Consider the following 17,873-nt stretch of genomic DNA (forward strand, 5'->3'; position numbering starts at 1 on the left):
AGATTCACATCATCACTGAAACATCAAAATTCTGACATTCGTTGACCAAAATAGTTTCCCGCCTTTCAAATTTTTGACCGTTAACAATTTTCAATATGCCATACGTCAAAAAAAAATGATCCAACGCGCGTTGAATGAGAACACCGAAAATCCAATGTCTTTACCTGTCCAAACGATGAATCAAGAACCGTTTGCCTCCTCCTCAACCCCACCCATGATTGGAGGAGATTTTACCTTTCCAAATGCCTCTTCTCCTCCTTCACAGAACAATCCCTTCTCTTCTTCTTCAACACTTCGAATTCAAGACTTGTCTCCTCTTCGAAATTTGAAACAACAACGACAAACGGTAGGATCACCACAACATTCACAACCATTGAACATTACACCTTCCAAGCAAAGCCAACAAACTCAACAACAATCAACACCACAAAAAAGGCAATCACCAAAATTGTCTTCTTGTAGAAAAACTCAAATTATTCATTCACGATCTCGTGCCTTTGAGAAATCTCCAGAAGGGTCTCAGTTTTATAGAATCAACGATGCATGGCTGATGGATGCATTGAATTCACCTTTAGAGAATAAGGAGAATGAAATGGAAATTAGTCCTGGAAATGAATCATCTCCAAAATCGCCAAATTTAGAAAAGACACAACCTATTTCTCCTTATCGAAAAGTATTGAGTCCCATTTCACCAAATCAACTCATGGAAGATTCTCCTTCAAATAACAATACAATTAATACGACTCCATCCAATGTCTGTGATCTTCAACGTAAAAAACCATCTCCCAGATATTCTCCATATATGGTAAACAGTCCACAACAAACCAAATCCTCTCTTCGAAATGCTCATCCTTCTCCTCTTCTCAAATTCGCCACCACCACTGGCTCTCAAAAAAAGAAATCTCCATTGCACTTGCAATCATCTCTTGTGAAGAAAACAAATTACCATCGAAATGCATCTCTTAAAAGAAATCCCTCTCCCAAAGCGAATGCACAATCGAGTTCAACTGTCAATCATCCTAACAACAACATGCCAGTCACCATGAAACCCATTCAATTCGAACCACCTACTTCGAGTGCCAATGATTGTTCTCCTGTCATACATCACTTGCATGACAACTCTCAAACCACTCTACCACGAAGTCAAACCTTTGTCCAATCTCCATTCAAAACTCCAAGTTATTACAAAAAGAGACAAGCATTAGCAGAAGATCTTTCATTGGCCTACGAAGATACTTATTCAAGAACAAAAAAGAATCCATCCTTCTTGACACCATCCACCATGAAAAATCCATTCACTTCTCCTCTCCAATCGAATCATTGTACAACAACAACAACTGGAAACTCGAGTGTGAAACACATTCATGTCATTCCAGAAAAGGCTTACAAGATGATGGTTGGTAATACCCAACAACAAATGAAGGACAAGTTTAATCAAGTTGGTCAACAATCAACAACAGCAAAAGAACAACAATCGAAAAAGAAATCTTTGATTCGTTCGATGAAGGATTATAGAAAGACAAAACTTGAGAGTTTGAAAAACAAGTTGAGGGAACAACGAACTTTTTTCACAACTTCTAATCATCAAGCTACTAATAGTGGTAATGATGCACATAGAGAAGGCTATTCTTCTGAGAATTCCCATAATTGTACAAATATGGAAAGTATGCCAACAAGAGCACAACAAGCAAGTTCTTCCTTTTCAAGTACTGGAAGTGATAAAAAGAAATCTCCAGCACGTAAGAGAAAATACGACGAAACTGATGAAAATCTTCAAGGTGGTTCCACAATGGTTCGTTCTTTGGGAGTTGTTTTAACACAAAATCAAAATCTTTCACACGATTCGAATCTTGTGACTCTTCACAAAACAATCATTGACAATAACGCACTCGACTCCATGATGGCACAATCTTCCGTGATGAATTCCATGCAAGAGGATAATGACGACAATGACGATCATGGAATGAATCACGTCGAAAGTAGTGATGAAGAAGATGAAGAAATCAAAGAAGAAGAAATTCACAAAACTGTGGAATCTCCAACAAAAAAGTTGAAATCAGAACAAGGAAGGCCATTATGGAGTCGTTTGAAGAAAGCTCTCACTAGAAAATCCAATGCTTTGAATGAAAGTTCAAATGAAAATTCGAAATCGATTTCTGGATCTCAGTTGAAGAGAAAACTTTCAAAGAAGAGTTTAATGTTGGTTAAACAACAGCAAATGATGAATGATGGTGGTGCTTCATTGATGGTTGTTACGTCGAACAGTGCTTCGAATTTGATTTCCTTTACTAATTGTGATACGGAGCAGCCTGTGACACATCAGTCAACTGTCAATGTGTCTAATCAAGGTCCATTGAAGAAACAAAAGAGTTTTGGAGAGCATTATTTTACCTCACTCGTTAATGGTTTTCGTCACAAAGAAAATCACTCTTCTGAAATGTCAAATTCTTCCACTTGTTCAGATGAGGACATGAAATTGAAGAATCGACATTTTCAAATTCAAGACAATCTTCAAGATAAGTTCATGAACGACATGAAAGAAACATTTTCTGCTGGCACGAGTGGTGAATCAAAAGACAGATCCATGTCAACTGTCAATACTCCATTTAAAGTTCCTTCCCTTAATTTGAAAGGAGTTCCACCTCTCTCCCTTAATGAGTTGAATCACCAAACCAACCAATACACTCCACGTGAACAAGTTGTTTCTTCCTCATCCGTATTATTGGGAGAATCAGAAGAAGAGATTCATTCTCAAGAAGAACCATTTTCTTATAATTTTATTGAAACCATTCGTTCACCACATCATCGAGAGTATTTTATCAAACATTGTGAAAAAGAATACAACTCGGAGAATATTGAATTTTGGTGTGAGGTGAGGCTCAAGTATGAATTTTTGAGAAATAGAGCTCAACGATATGAACATGCCATTAAGCTCTTGAATGGTTATGTGGAATTGACATCTGACAAGGCCATCAATATCGACAAAAAGTCCATTCTTCAAGTGAAAACACGAATCAAAGATGAAAATGATGAACTCGTCGATCTATTCGAATCCATCACCAAACATATTGAAACAGTCATGCAAGATGCCTTCAAACGATTCCAACTTTCACCTCTCTATCAAGAAATGATTTCTCATCACAAACAATTACTTGAAAAGAATTCAGCCATTGTTCCAACCTCCACCGATTTAGATACACCTCGAGGAGCTCATGCCAATTTCAAATCCAAAGTCATGAACTTTTTATCACCAAAAGGAATTTTACATCATTGATCACAACATTGTGTGATGACATCTCTTCAATTTTAGAGGGTGAAAACCTTTCGAAAATATTGTACCATTTCATTTCAAATAATAATAATAATAACAACAACTATTCAAACACAACCTTAAAAATCACTAGGATTTCAAACAACATTCCTTTTTGTTTGAAATCCTAGTGATTTTTATCGAGTCTCAATTCATCATCCTATTCAAGAAATGAACAAAAAAAATGTTTTTTTCAAATTTACATTCACAACATTCCTTTTCATCATCTCGGAGCATTGCGTTCTGTTGTGGTTACAACACCAATTCATTTCTAGGCGTTCATGATCGGGATGATCAGAACCACCAACACAATACGAATACCTCATCATCATCATCATCGGATCTCTTATCATTGGTTCATTTGGAAGCATTGGAGAAGGAAATGAGAGATCAAGGATCAGGCTCAATCATACAAGTGGCTACTCAATTTTCCACCTCCTATTTTCTAACAAGCAATCATCATGTGTATTGTGGGGATCAAAAGAAACGATTGGATTGGCCTGATCTTTTGTCTCCCGATCAAATTATAGACATTAAAACGGGACAAAATGGTGCTTTGTTTTTGACTTTATCGGGAAAGGTGTATAAACTGGAGGATCATCCGGATCTTGCTGTTCCATTTCTGGAACAAATTCCTCGAGCTCGAATGATTGGTGCTTCTGGAATGTGTTATTGGATGTTGGATGAAGAAATGGTGTTGCATGGAGTTGGTGATCTAAATTCCGATGCGATTGAAAGTCCATTGAATTTGAAATCATTTTTAGAGGTTGATGAAGATGTTGCCGAGTTGGTCACTGGAGGAAATAGGTATGTATGCCGAATAATCTTAATGATCTCGAAAAGAACGAAACGAGACATTGTCACATGACCATCACATTGCAAACAATTGTTTCTTCGAATAATTTCAACATGTTTGCACTTTTCATCAAATGTATTTCAATCAATGAACCTGTTGATAGTATTTGCTTGATTACAACGAAAAGAAATCTTTATGTGATGGGAGAAAAGGAATCCTTTGGAATTTCTGATTCAATTTCTGATCGATTTAATACACTCTCTCGTTTACATCGATTTGATGGTATTGTAAACAAAGTTTCATGTGGATGGTATTTTACAATCGTGTTGACGACGGATGAAAAGTTGTTTGGAGCAGGTCGAAATAGCTATGGTCAATTAAATCCACCAAACCCTCAACACCAGAGACAAAAAAGCTCTTCACCCTTAACTATTGACATAACGCCTTGGGTGGACATGACTCCACATCTTCCTCCTGGAGAATATATCGAGAACATTTGCTGTGGATCCGATCATATTGTCATTGGCACCAATAAGGGTAAAGTCTACACAAAGGGAATGACGACGTATGGCCAAATTGGAAGACCACGCAATCATGACGTGTTCGATCTTCCAAATTATAGTAATCCCAACTATGAAGAACTGGTTAAGAATGCAGTAGGAGAGAATTACATGGCAAGATTTGCCACCAATAATTTTAACACTTTGAGCACGTATGTGATTTTTGTTCCATCGCTGTCAAAGCAAATCACATATTTCAAAGACAAGCTGAAAATTGCATGTTCGGAAAACAAATTGAGTGATTTAATCGTCGTCACCTTTGATGTCTAGTCACGTCTCGTCGAGAAGCTGATACTCTGATCAGACCCACCATAAATCAACATTGAACAGCAACTGAATTGAATTGATTGTAATAATAATAGCAACAAGAGAGGAAAATACAATGCCACAGTTTTGGCGGTCAAAAATTACAAAAAAAAATGTCTGCAACAACCATCAAATCCGTATCGTCAATGACCACGTCGGGAAATAAGAAGATCGGACCACCATCACTCAATGATCTTTCATTGTTCTCCAACGATAGAAAATTAGACATCACGAAGGAAGAATTAAACAAAATAGAACAATGTATGAAAGATCCTGAGTTTTTGAGGCTATTTGAGGAATATGCCAAAGAAATTTCCGATCCGAACGCATTGAAGGAAACGGATTTGTATATCAAACAGTTGGAACAAGAAGGAAGCAAGTTGCCTGAATCTATTGTGATTCCAAAAGCTGTAAGTCAATGTTTTATGGTTCTTTGTGATTCATCTTTTTTTAGAGTTTTTGTATTCAATGTTCAACTGCAGAAAAGAATGCGAAACAATTCTTTGTAAATATTTGCTCGAGTGATAAGGTTGAAATGTACAAGGAAGAAAAAACCACACAACAAAACAAGAGTATGTATCATCGTTCTGTAATGTTTACCAATTTTCATGTCAAATCGCATAGAGGGTACTCAATTTAAAATTCCTTTAATTGTTGGAAATCCAAGAGACTCTGAAAAAGAAACAGTCATTGATGTTGTGTTTAACACAAAAACCTGTGAAAGGGCCCTGAAAGATTTATTGTTTAAGAATTTTATTTGTGAGCTTTGTTTGGATTATGTTGAAAAAAAATGCAACGTGACCCTTAAAAAGAAATATTATACTGAAGTGCTTGGTGTAAAAAGCAAAGGCGATCCTTCCTCACTTACCATACAATCCTTGTTAAATAACGATAGAGAAAAATTTGATCCCAACTCCATTATAAAGTCCTACGGCAAGGAAATTACAACACACACGAAACAGGAAGATGAAAAAGAAGAGTTAAAGATGCCACAACCAAAAATATCTCCAAAACCTAATTTAATCCAAGAAGTGAATGAACCAATAACTCCCAAGTTTGAAATTGTATATAAGAATGCTTTTGATATGTCAGAATACACCTACTCCGCTTACACGAGTACAAACAGAACGAAACCATCTGAGATTGGTGTAAGAATTTTTCTTCCTCATCTAGATTCGGCTGCCGGTGTGGATTTGGACGTCTCTGAAAACTTTTTAAAGCTCCATTCTAATGAGCCTGCAAAATATCATCTTGAGATACATTTGCCGTACAGCGTTCATAGTGACAAGGTTTCCGCCAAATTTGACAAGAAAACAAAAACGTTGAAAGTGTCACTTTCAGTCATACCAGATCCCGTTCAAAAAGCTATTTTTGATGAGATTCCAAAAGAACAAGAAGAGGAAGAGAAGCAAACATCCCCCCATTTACATACCGAAACAACCGAAATGACTCCAAAGCTGGTGGAGGAAATTGCATCAAATAATGAAACTAGTGCACAAGATGAAGAAACATCACAAATGCAGTCAGTTGCTCCAAAGTTGTCTTCTCTTGCTCAAATGCCTTCTCAACAACTGTCGTCCTTTGTGAAAACAGTTCCTAGTGAATTGGATGTTGCAGCGGTTTCAAACCCAAAACTGCAAGAATTGAGACCTGTAGATTCAGAACGAGAAAGTAAGAAAGTTCAGGTGGCAGAACAGAATTCAGGAAAAAAGAAAGTTTCTTTCTCTCCATGTGAAGCAGATGAGAAACCCCAACAGTGCGATTTCAAAAATAAGTATTTATTTGATTTGGATTAAGCTCCTTCTCTAGCATTCCAATAAATAGCAGCTTTTCTTCTCAAAGGAAGAGACCAACACACGATTATTGTCCACAAACTGTACTCCAGTGAGAAGGCAGTCCTTAATGCGTTCGCCCTTAATGGCTGAAAATTCAATGTCATACTTCCAGATGAATACGGAACAATCCTCACTGGCAGTTGCAAAAACAATACTACCCTTATCTTCGCATGCATGAAGAGCAGAAACTCCTTTCGAATGTGCTGCAATTTCTGCCATCTTGTTGAACCCATTTTTCAAGCTATACAATCGAACGTGTCCGCTTCCAAATGCTGTGACAGCAACATCCTTCACGATTTGAATTCCTGTACATGGATACTCGAGAGCTTCAACTTTGTTTTTGTGCAATTTAATGATCGTGTTAAGATTGTGAATGAAGGCAATGTCTCCATTGGCCAGTCCTGCACAAAGTTTGGAACCAGAGAAAACTTGCAAAGCACTAATGGCCACTGTTGAAATATTTGCGGAAGATTCAAATTTGATGTCATCCATCGATTGGAGGACAAAAGAAGTGATATTACCAGATGAATCACCCACATAAACTCGATCATCGTCACTTGCTATTGGACCAAAAGAAAAGGTGACATTTCCTTCAATTTTGTAAAAGTACAACAGGGAAAAACTTGAAATGTCATAAAACTAAAATAAATTATTAAGGGATATCAGTTGGAACAGAAACATCATTAAATTCCCTTGATCAATATATGTTTGAACGGTACCTACCAACACTCCAATGTCGCAGGAGGCAGCCAAACATTTTCCATTCAGACAAATTGCCAAATGCTTGACCTCATAATCGGAAATATTCGGAATGATGGTCTCTTCTCCCTTTCCAGCAAAAAATTCAGATAAACTTCTCGTAACAATACTTCCATTCGAAATGTAGCACAATAAATTTCCTTTTGTATGCACCAACAAGTTATTAAAAGTGAGTGAGGGAGTTTCTTTGAGTTGTAATTCCTTCATTTTTTTTTAATGATGGAATCGCCTTTGTTGCCCATTGAACGACAATACAATATACAACCGATCAATAATCATACATTATTAAATGATGATGCTTCTCGGTTCATTGTATGATGATGAAGATACAGATCATCCAATAATAAAATAATATACAACTAGATGTTTCTTAGAAATTTTATTAGGAATATCAATTCTTTATCCTGATTTGAACAATAATACAGCCACTTGCCCGAGGTAGAAATAGATAAAGTGTTTGGTTTCATGTGTTACATAACTTCCGAAATTTCTTCCAACCACACAATGCCATGTAGGGTTGTATTTCTTATCAAATTCCTTTTTAATATGAGCTGCAATATCCTTCTCAATGTTGAACTTGTCCAATGCTTGAGCTGCAATATCAACCGCATCTCGTTGCATGTTTTCTTCCATATCTGCGTTTTTGATCACAGCCTTCTTGTTTTCAGACATTGTAGGGTTTGAGGAGAGTGGGATTGGGTGTAATTTTTTTTGTTTTGTAAGTTGTAAAAAAATGGCGGGCTAGGGAATGAAATGCATCCTGTTCCGACGACATGTTCCGAAATCATATTAATTACTTATATATATTAAAAAAACATGTATATACCTCTCCTCTCCAAGTTGACATTGAACAAAATATCGACACAAATCATAAGGCAAAGATGTCACGGCTTGTTTATTGTTTGAAACGAAGAAAAAGTTGGGAGTGGGGTGAAAATTATTTTGGAGTGTGGTATTTGTCATCATAACATTATGATGAGATACAATTATTTGATGAGATTCTCAGCAGCTTCCTTGATCTTACCCAAACGACTCTGAATATAGGCCATTCGGAGAGTCTTGTCTCTTGCCAAGAAAGGTCGAGCGCTCACGGCAAACTGGAAGCGTGGATTGAGTTGTCTGGCAATACCTTCCACAACAATGGTACTAATGACGAGTGTTGAGAAAGTCGATTCGATAGGAACGTGATACTGTCGTCCAAGTGACAAGACAGTCTCCATAACTTTTCCAACTTGAATTTCCTCAATTGGCTTATCGAGAACAAAGGTAATTAAATCTGCCATTTCAGTCTTGAATTTTTCTGCATTTTCAGGTGTCAAAGTGTATCCGCTATTTTCTCTCAACTTTCTCGATCTTTCAATCATTAGTTGAGCAGCATAGTAGCCCTCACCACGAATAATCGCAGAGAAGAGATCAACAAAGTTTTGTCTATCCTCATGTGACAATTGGGTGACCATTCCAGCGTCCAACACAACAAGCATTGGTTCATTGGTTTCCTTATTGATTCTTACGAGCAGGTTTCCAGGATGAAGATCTGCATGAAGAAGGTTGTCGTGTAACATCATCTTCAAGAAAAGATCAGTACCTAGCTCTGCAACGCGATGTCTGTGTTTCTTTTGGAGCAATCGTTGTTGTTCTTTTGCGTCAAGTTGTTCAACTTCTGGAGGAATAGGTTTGTTTCCCTTTTCTTTTACAAGCTCATCCATGTCCTTGTTTGGTTGTTGTGTTGGGTTTGGCAATGAAACTTCACGGTCATTACGAGCTTGATCCATATAGTGTTGAATAGAAATTCCAGGTTCAAAACTTTCGATAAGTATGTTTGGAGAGTAGTAATAAGGTGTTGGGAAGATGATGGTATTTTTGAAATCTTGGAAATTCTTTTGGAATGCTTTGAGATTTTCACCCTCAAATCTAAAGTTGGTTTGTAATTTCATGCATTTCGTGAATTCCTTGACATTTTCTTGGAGCTGAAGCCAACCCAAAGATGGAAGGAATCTGCTGGTAATGACACAAAGTAGCTCTAAAATCTTCAAGTCTTGTAAAATTTGTGTTTCCACATGAGGGTGTCTAACCTTAATGGCGACATCTCTAATTTCATCCATGTCAGTCTGGTCATTGTGATATCTCATCTTTCCTTTGTAGACTTGACCAATGGCACCACTAGCCAATGGATGTTCACTGTCCATCCATACAATGATGTCTTTGTCGGTGTGTTCTCTCTTTCTGTATTGTTCATTGATGAGTTGCTTCACATTCTTCATATGATGCTTTGGAGCATTGGAATGGAGTGTGGCAAAATGTTTGCATACTTGAGGGTCTAATAAGTCAGCTCTCGTTGAGAGCCATTGAGAGAATTTGATGAAACAGGTACCACCATCCTTCAAACTCTGCACAACAAATGAATAAAACTTTTCATCGAGATCCCTCTCAGCTTTTTCCAACATTTCTTGACCATTCTCGAATTTAATTCTTGTATACAAGAGTCTATAGAAAGGTTTTAACACAAAGAAGTGTACGAAAGCATAAACAGCCAAAGGTGAGAAAATTGAAATAATTTCATTCAATCTTTGTCCGATATGAATCAAATAATAGATACGATGAAAGAATGAATGAGTGAATCGGTCGTAGAGTAATTGCCCATATTTGTCACTGCTGATGAGAGTGGGTGTTTCAAATCCATATTCTGAGGAAGGTTTTTCATCACTAGGTTTGGACCCAAACAACAAATTCAACCATCGACTCTTCTTTCGGATGACTCCAATCTCTTCCTCTGCTTCCTTCTCATAGGCTTTAGCAACAGCCCCAAGAGTAATGCCACCACCGACTATCAACGATCCAATAACAAATCTTCTTCCGAAGCGGCTTGAATTGGCCGTAACAGTTTTTACAGCTTGACTTGCTTCTGTGTTGGGAGGTGTTGAAGATGACGATGCTTGTTGGACACCTCGACGAAGAAGCCTTCTCCACATTTTTTTCTCCTTCAATTTGTTGCTGCAGCGGCCTTAACGGTCCGCCGACGACCATACAATCAAAATTTAAATATGGGAGATTTCACTTTTTCAATTATCAATGGATATGATATGTACTACATGTAAGAATCATATCAATTTATAGTTGAAGATGGTAAATAATAAAATATGTTGTAATATTCAAAGGATGTCCATTTCTTCCGAGAGCAGGTTAATTGTTGTTGTGTAAACAACTCTTGGTCTAAGAAGTTACAAATTCAGAAGCGCTGCAAGTTTTCGACAGATACCATTCAGGTACTACAATAACGATTAATTTTGCTCATCATTACCTGCATATTCCTTTCTACCATGATGAAGGAAGAGAAGGCTTGATGAGAGGAAGAAAGAATTGTGGTTTGAGAAAAAATGGGGACTCGTGGGTCATCATATTATTATTTGTGATGATCATCATGAGGAAGGAAACAATTTATTTGCTAATGAGTAATAGATACGTGTGGAATGCTTTCTTCCGATCATGATCTTTGGATGTTCTCAACAAACGCATGGAATTAGCATCATTGTTTCACTCGAAATTCTCCTTGAAAATAATAAGAAACCTTGTTGGTGGAGTTTAAACGGAACTCCTTCTGTTTGACTTTCTCATTCGGTTCGGACAACATGGGTGAAGACATGTGGCAAATGTATCCATGAAAGCCTTACTCGAGAATAGTACATAATTCATTCCTGCTAGTGTGATCCCGATCACATAGCATGCAATACGCTGTTTGAAGAGAATTGTCCAAAGCACATCAACTTGATAGATACCCACTTCGTAAAGAACTTCTGAAAAAATTTCATAAATAAGAAAGAGAAGAGGACAAATAAGATAAATTAAGTAATGAGTGAACTGAATGATCATGTTCATAGAATCGCGTAAAGTTGTTCAACAAATTATACTAACCTTAAATTTGAGGAAGTTCACTCTTCGATTCTTTTTTAGAAGCACATAGATTTTTAATGAATATCCAGCAAGGACACTCCATGAAGCAAGTAGTACAAGAAATGATAGTGGAATAGTTCCAATTCTAACATAACCCTGAATAGCAGTTGATGCAATAATAGTGGAAATGAAACAAGATGAGAGAACGACAAAGAGAAAAGAGAAAACAATAGTGGTTGTTACTCTGATTTGAGATAATATGCATAGTAGGTGCAGTAACATTAATGGATGAGATCAGTATTGGGTTTGAATGAACAACAGTGTGAATACTTACAATCCAACAATTGAAATTTTTTTCCTTTCAAATGACAATTCTAACAAGATTTCATAGAACGTCACAGCTAGAGGAATATTTCCGGTACACAGAAAGGTAGCAGCTGCTACTATTAATGTTAAATTATAATTTTCAAAATATGCATTGCCAGGAATTATTATATAGAGAAGGGCATTGATAGTAATCAATATTTGTGACAACATGGAACAGATCATAGTCATGGTTTTGATGTCACACAGGGCTCGGATTGCATCATACAATAATTTGAAATCTCTCTTCGGTTTGAACGAAAGTATGACAGGAGTTGAGGATGGAGATGATGGAATTAATGTTGAAGGTGATACTCTATTGCGCTGCTCTTCCATCTTTTCAGCTTTCCATATTTGAACTTTCTTCTGAAGATTGTTCAAAAATTCGTTCCATTTTTTGAGGTATCTGAATGTGATTGGAATGGAAACCAAAACTGTTATGGCAATTAATTGAATGAAATGAAATGAAAATTCAATGGCCTTGTAAGAAACATGTGTGGCGAGTGGAACCCAAAACGTGACATAACTATCTTGACAATTGAATGAGGAAACGGTTGTTTCATTTCCATTCACAGAACACACACAAAGAAGCGTGTTGTGAAGTATTGTCAACGGATATACTCCTGTATGACCACATAATTCGTCCATATTCTGGCCATACATAATATCCAAAGTTTGAACTTGTGTCAAAGAGCTTAATTTGACGATACTGGGCAACCATTCTCTATGAAATATTTCAAAATAGGAATTGTTCTCTTGGCAGTACATTAAATAATTGAAAGTATGCACAAAGTCAAGCATGGAAAGAGAAAATGTGGAATTCAGTTGTTGTTTTGGAATTATTACTTTTCTTCCTTCCAAAAAAGCAAAATCACTACGTTTTTGTTGGACACTTTCAGAGGTATTAACGAATATCATCAGTTCCAAATAATCTTTCACAAAATGTTGCATGACTGTTTCATTGGTGAAATAAGGAAGTGATTTTTCGTATTGAAGCATGAGATATGAATTCTTTTGAAATGTTTGACAATAGGACATGCCATTAGGATAGATTTTGACAATGCTAAATGCTCCTACCAGAATTCCATCAAAACTGTGGTCATAGAGAATATTTGGAAGAGAATTGCAACTCCATCGACTCATGAAATCATTCGTCGATGTTGTTGACAAATAATGCGTATAATTAATCATCGAATTTCCTCTATTACTATCTCTAATAGAATTCAAAGTTTCAATGACTTGACAATTGCCATTGTTCCAGCTATCCGCACCGAAGACGTGTGACACCATGAGGAAAGCGATCATGAGCGAGAGTACCACAAGGAGTGATGTGCCGCTTGTTAAAGAAGTGCTTTCAGAGAGAATCATGATGATTTTTTTACCTATATGAACAGTAGTAACGTTATCGTCTCCTTTTCGGTACCATTAACAGAGATAAGGATTCACTCTTTGAAGTCAACTTAACACTCACAGAGGCGCCAACCGCCATAACCGATCGGGTGCTTGATCTATCTAAGCAACATTGGCCTTTTATGATTTCGTATGAAAGACTTCTTGTATCTCACAGTTCATACAACCAAAGGTTGTAGCGGGAGTCGTCATATTACTAACAGGCATCCCATCCAAAATGGTCTCAAGAGAAAAGTAATACATTAAGGCTTTTTGATAATGCAAAGCTTTGGTTTTGGATCGGTTTTCATGGTGTTAAACTTGATTTATAGGTTTTACAATTAATAATTCAATGGCTACGGCCATATCACGATGAATGCACCTCATCCCGTCCGAATTGAGAAGTTAAGCATCGTCGAGCTGCATTAGTACTGAGGTTGGAGACAACTTGGGAACCTGCAGTGCAGTAGCCTTTTTTAATTTCCTTTTGTTGGTGGTGGCATGATTGCCTTGTGTATTTCAAATAAGATTCTGCCACCCTACTCTTTCCAATATAAACAACGTATTCGCAAGTTGCTTGAAGGTTTTAGTATTATTAAAATATTTTGGATGGTAGCGTATTCATTTTCTGTTTCTTTGATTGCAAGACAGTCGAATTTGGAATTATATCGGAGCCACGCAGTGAATGAGACTGTCAACAACAAGTTGACCAACTGTTGAAAAAATTACAAAAAGAAATGAAAGCTTCCCGAGGCATCATTCGTAAAATTTCACCAAACGTTCATCATGGAATTTCTTCCAAACATGATCATATGAAGGACTGCTCCTCCTCCGAGGATTTCATCAACAAACACAAGGCTGAGAAGGAACACCAAGAATACGTTTCTATTTTGAAAACTCATTTGGAAGAAGTGATCGAGTTGGAGAGTGATGAAAGGTATCCCGATTGTGTTTTTGTGGAAGATCCGATCGTGGTGGTTGATCATGTTGTTTTTGTAAGTGATGGATGGAACTTCATTCATTTTGCTGATTGAATGATGAAATATATTTCTTCCGATGAATATCCGTAATGATCATTCATATGAATTTAATTTATGGCGGCATGTAAATGATATTAATTTCTGAATCATATCATAGCTCAATCGAATGGGAGCCTTATCCCGAAGAGGTGAAATCGACGCATTCCGAGAAGTGTTTCTCTCCTCCAAAATATCCAACAGTTGGACTCGGAACTACACATTGGTGGACATGTATGAAAAAAGTGAGACTGCCACTGTGGATGGTGGTGATTGTTGTGCCATTTATGAAACCAAGCATTTGTTTATGGGAATATCATCAAGAACCAACATGGAAGGTATCTTGTTGTATGAAAAAGTACTTTCAGAACTTGGTTGGAAAGTTATTCCTGTAAAAGTGAAGCAAGGTCTTCACCTGAAATCGTTCGTGACCTACTTTTTGAGTTCAAGTGCTGAAATTTTGTTAACTGTGAACGATGATGAAATTGGAAGAGACATTTTCTCTCAAATTCAATCACATTCAAATGAAAAGTTTACATACAGAGCTCTCTTTGTTCCAGAGGAAGAAGCCTGTAATGTGGTGAGCTTTAAAAGCTTAAAGACCAACAAACATGTAATTATTTACAAAAGTGGCTATCACCAATCAGAGATTATTTTCAAGAATGCTATGAATGAGTCACAGGTTTTCAATGTTGAGCTAATTCCTATCGAGTACGACGAATTAGCAAAATTGGATGGATGTCTCACTTGTTGTTGTGTATTGTTTCAGTGAAACAGTTGTGTAGTTACAAGTGGAGGTCTTGAGGTATTATTATTATTTATTGCGAAACATTATGTGAGGAAAGGAGTCAGTTCACCACTTTACAAAAATTGACATTCATCTCCATAAAACCTCTTGCTCATGAACAATAATGATAAATTCATTGCAAATGAAAATAAGCTGTCTCTCTAATAATTTGGTATAATACTGAATGTATGCTGAAATTCAAAGAGATAATCTCTAACTGTCATCGCTCTATTGCAATGTTGAATATATCTCTATTAGGCAATTCCTTTTTGGGCTAGAAGTATTTATTTTGAAGTATTGTGAAATGAAATACAAAAGCAGCGATAACAGATACTGACATTTTACCACGTAATCCGCCATTCAAATTCATCCGTTCTCTCCAATCTTCAAATGTCACATTGTTCCTTACAAGGTTGTATGAATCTATTCGCGAGAGACAATGATCTTGAAACAAACCTGCACGATCGTACAAACATAATATCGTACCCAAACATCAAAATAATTTATTTCAACAACCACCACTTGCCATCCCTCGAAAAACACTCTTCAAAACGTCACATCCCATGATGACTCCTGCAACACATGGAAGATTTCTTCATCCTTCTCATCCTCAAGTGATACATCCTCATTCTCATCAGCATCATGATCGACCTGTCATTCCTCAACGTGCGAGATACCTTATGAATCGTCGATAATTGATGATTCGTCGTGGTGCTGCTGTCAACCAACTGTCACCTCCAATCCATCCCAGATCTAATGCTCTTTCTTCATCGTACAATCCAGACCAACACTTCCAGCACCTACCATCCTATTCAACTCATCACCTTGATGTGAATCCTTCCAGGATGACAATAACGAATATTCAAAAGGATTCCTCAGTGATTCCAGTGCACTCTCATGAAACCAAGTTTACATTGTCACAGAATGATCATCATCATGGAGAGTATGCACAACAACGAATACAACGAATACAACGACAACAACATCAAGTACACCCTCAATCAACCAACACACCAATGATCCATGTGGTGAATGATCTTCTCTCTTCAAACATGGAACATTTTTCAACCCTTAATCATGATCAAAATGAACCAAAAAGGTATTTGAAATTACCAAGGAACACTTGTGATCCACCATCCACCACACACCATTCTGACTCGAATTACCAGCAACATCTTCATTCCTTTCCGAACTCTCTAATGTCTTCTTCCATTTTACTTTCCAAATTTAGAAAAATTCACACCCCAAAGAGTTCTTCTTCTTCTTTCACACCTTTAATTCTCTCCCAGAATAGTGTAGATACCAAACAAAAATATCATTATCCAATGCTCAAAACAGATCATTTAGCCATTACAATTCATCCTCCAACAGGTATGGATATCGCGGACATGAAAGTCCATCCATTGTTACCAAAAGGAAGAATTGGATCACATGATAACAAGGAGGTTATTCTTAATAATGGAAATACGTTACCTATATCTCTCGAAAAGCTTTCCTTGCTTCGCTCTCGTGATAAGGAAGGAAATGTTACAAATTTGGAAAAGATAATGTCAACACAAGCAATTGCTTCCTGTTCGTCGGTTGCTATTTTGAGAACAACAAGAAGTAAGGAGAGACAAATAGGAGATTCAGATGCATCTTGTTTAACCTCCACACATTTCCCAACTGAAGAAAAAGACTCAACGTACCTCACTACTGGAGTTACAGCTGCCACTTGTCATTCCTCCAACCTCGTCCTCCTCAAATCAATCCTCCACTGCATCGACAACCATGGTCCATCGAACCACCACAAACAATTCCTCCTCCTCCACTCGAGCGTTCATTCCACCTGAAATGGTGAGTGGTCATATTCCACCATCGTCTTCTTCACTTTATCGAACACAACCATTGACTTTCCAACAACCAACTGCCATGAAAAGTATGCAATCTGTCATGAAGGTAAACACTGCCTCAATAAGTCCTTCACTAACTCCTTCACAAGAACAGTTGCCTCAACAACAACAACTTGTTGCAGGAAGAATGAGAAAATTATCTTTGACACCCTCTTCATCGTCCTCTTCCTCATCGTCGTCAACACCACCAACCTCCAACATGTTGTTCACCATGTTTATTCCGCCACAACAACAACAACAACCATCGTCTAGTGCAACCCATTGGTTGAAAAATGAATGTCTCTCAAATGTTGTCATCCATTCCACTCGGAATCCATGCAAATTCTTTGAGTATAAACCTGGAAATGGAAAAAAGTTACAAAAAACTCAGTCACGTACTCAATCTGCAGAACTCGGACATGTGGTTGACAATAGAAACAAGATAATGCCTTCAACGTCGTCGTCAATCCTGAACAGCAATAAGATTGAAAAGCAGAAAAAGATGAAGACGGCCCTCAATGGTCATGCAAAAACGGCTCTTTGCCAAACGGTCATGATGATGAATCCACAAACTAGTAGGTTAACATCACAACAGAACCATTCCAAAGTCCCAAGTCATGCATTATCCACGCCAGACAGTACAACTACCACATCTAACACCTCTACTAGTAGTTGTTGTTCTCCCAAGTTGTCATTCGACTGCTCAGACTCATCAATGATGACGACGATGATTGCTACACCCGTTGCGAATGCTTCACCTGTATCCTGGAGTTCTCCAAGTCATCTTGAAAGTCAGTCTTGTGCACAAATGATGCCCATCGAGCCAATGCCTTCTCCTCCAATGATTGTCAATGCGAGTGGTAGTGCAAAATCCTCAACAGCGGTGTCACCAAAGCTTCCACCAGTTTCAACCTTACAAACACCAAAAACATTCCGAAAGGCCATTTCGATGCATGATATTCTAAATTAAACAACAAAATATTAAAATATAAA

The 17,873-nt window shown here is 37.4% G+C and overlaps 9 protein-coding genes across 9 annotated transcripts; 5 read left to right on the forward strand and 4 right to left on the reverse strand.

Annotated features, from left to right (window-relative positions):
* Positions 1 to 115: 115 nt before the first annotated feature.
* FDP41_003582 (uncharacterized protein) lies at positions 116 to 3,274 on the forward strand (the record flags this gene model as incomplete). Its single annotated transcript, XM_044706902.1, has 1 exon — positions 116 to 3,274. The coding sequence occupies one exon, from the start codon at positions 116 to 118 to the stop codon at positions 3,272 to 3,274; it is 3,159 nt and encodes a 1,052-aa protein (XP_044562303.1).
* A 220-nt stretch (positions 3,275 to 3,494) lies between these two features.
* FDP41_003583 (uncharacterized protein) lies at positions 3,495 to 4,936 on the forward strand (the record flags this gene model as incomplete). Its single annotated transcript, XM_044706903.1, has 2 exons — positions 3,495 to 4,117; positions 4,270 to 4,936. 2 exons carry the CDS (start codon positions 3,495 to 3,497, stop codon positions 4,934 to 4,936), a joined length of 1,290 nt encoding a protein of 429 aa, XP_044562304.1.
* A 149-nt stretch (positions 4,937 to 5,085) lies between these two features.
* On the forward strand, positions 5,086 to 6,768 carry FDP41_003584 (uncharacterized protein; the record flags this gene model as incomplete). The annotated part of the gene is made up of 3 exons (XM_044706904.1): positions 5,086 to 5,382; positions 5,427 to 5,544; positions 5,597 to 6,768. The coding sequence occupies 3 exons, from the start codon at positions 5,086 to 5,088 to the stop codon at positions 6,766 to 6,768; spliced, it is 1,587 nt and encodes a 528-aa protein (XP_044562305.1).
* Positions 6,769 to 6,777: 9 nt separating this feature from the next.
* FDP41_003585 (uncharacterized protein) lies at positions 6,778 to 7,773 on the reverse strand (the record flags this gene model as incomplete). Its single annotated transcript, XM_044706905.1, has 2 exons — positions 6,778 to 7,446; positions 7,531 to 7,773. 2 exons carry the CDS (start codon positions 7,771 to 7,773, stop codon positions 6,778 to 6,780), a joined length of 912 nt encoding a protein of 303 aa, XP_044562306.1.
* Positions 7,774 to 7,965: 192 nt separating this feature from the next.
* Positions 7,966 to 8,238, reverse strand: FDP41_003586 (uncharacterized protein; the record flags this gene model as incomplete). Its single annotated transcript, XM_044706906.1, has 1 exon — positions 7,966 to 8,238. One exon carries the CDS (start codon positions 8,236 to 8,238, stop codon positions 7,966 to 7,968), a length of 273 nt encoding a protein of 90 aa, XP_044562307.1.
* Positions 8,239 to 8,552: 314 nt separating this feature from the next.
* Positions 8,553 to 10,535, reverse strand: FDP41_003587 (uncharacterized protein; the record flags this gene model as incomplete). The annotated part of the gene is made up of 1 exon (XM_044706907.1): positions 8,553 to 10,535. The coding sequence occupies one exon, from the start codon at positions 10,533 to 10,535 to the stop codon at positions 8,553 to 8,555; it is 1,983 nt and encodes a 660-aa protein (XP_044562308.1).
* Positions 10,536 to 11,784: 1,249 nt separating this feature from the next.
* On the reverse strand, positions 11,785 to 13,185 carry FDP41_003588 (uncharacterized protein; the record flags this gene model as incomplete). The annotated part of the gene is made up of 1 exon (XM_044706908.1): positions 11,785 to 13,185. The coding sequence occupies one exon, from the start codon at positions 13,183 to 13,185 to the stop codon at positions 11,785 to 11,787; it is 1,401 nt and encodes a 466-aa protein (XP_044562309.1).
* A 758-nt stretch (positions 13,186 to 13,943) lies between these two features.
* Positions 13,944 to 14,994, forward strand: FDP41_003589 (uncharacterized protein; the record flags this gene model as incomplete). Its single annotated transcript, XM_044706909.1, has 2 exons — positions 13,944 to 14,201; positions 14,344 to 14,994. The coding sequence occupies 2 exons, from the start codon at positions 13,944 to 13,946 to the stop codon at positions 14,992 to 14,994; spliced, it is 909 nt and encodes a 302-aa protein (XP_044562310.1).
* Positions 14,995 to 15,707: 713 nt separating this feature from the next.
* FDP41_003590 (uncharacterized protein) lies at positions 15,708 to 17,850 on the forward strand (the record flags this gene model as incomplete). The annotated part of the gene is made up of 2 exons (XM_044706911.1): positions 15,708 to 16,589; positions 16,681 to 17,850. 2 exons carry the CDS (start codon positions 15,708 to 15,710, stop codon positions 17,848 to 17,850), a joined length of 2,052 nt encoding a protein of 683 aa, XP_044562311.1.
* Between the last annotated feature and the right edge of the window lie 23 nt (positions 17,851 to 17,873).

Source organism: Naegleria fowleri, assembly GCF_008403515.1.
Source record: "Naegleria fowleri strain ATCC 30894 chromosome Unknown tig34, whole genome shotgun sequence".
In the NCBI taxonomy this organism is placed as follows: domain Eukaryota; phylum Heterolobosea; class Eutetramitea; order Acrasida; family Naegleriidae; genus Naegleria; species Naegleria fowleri.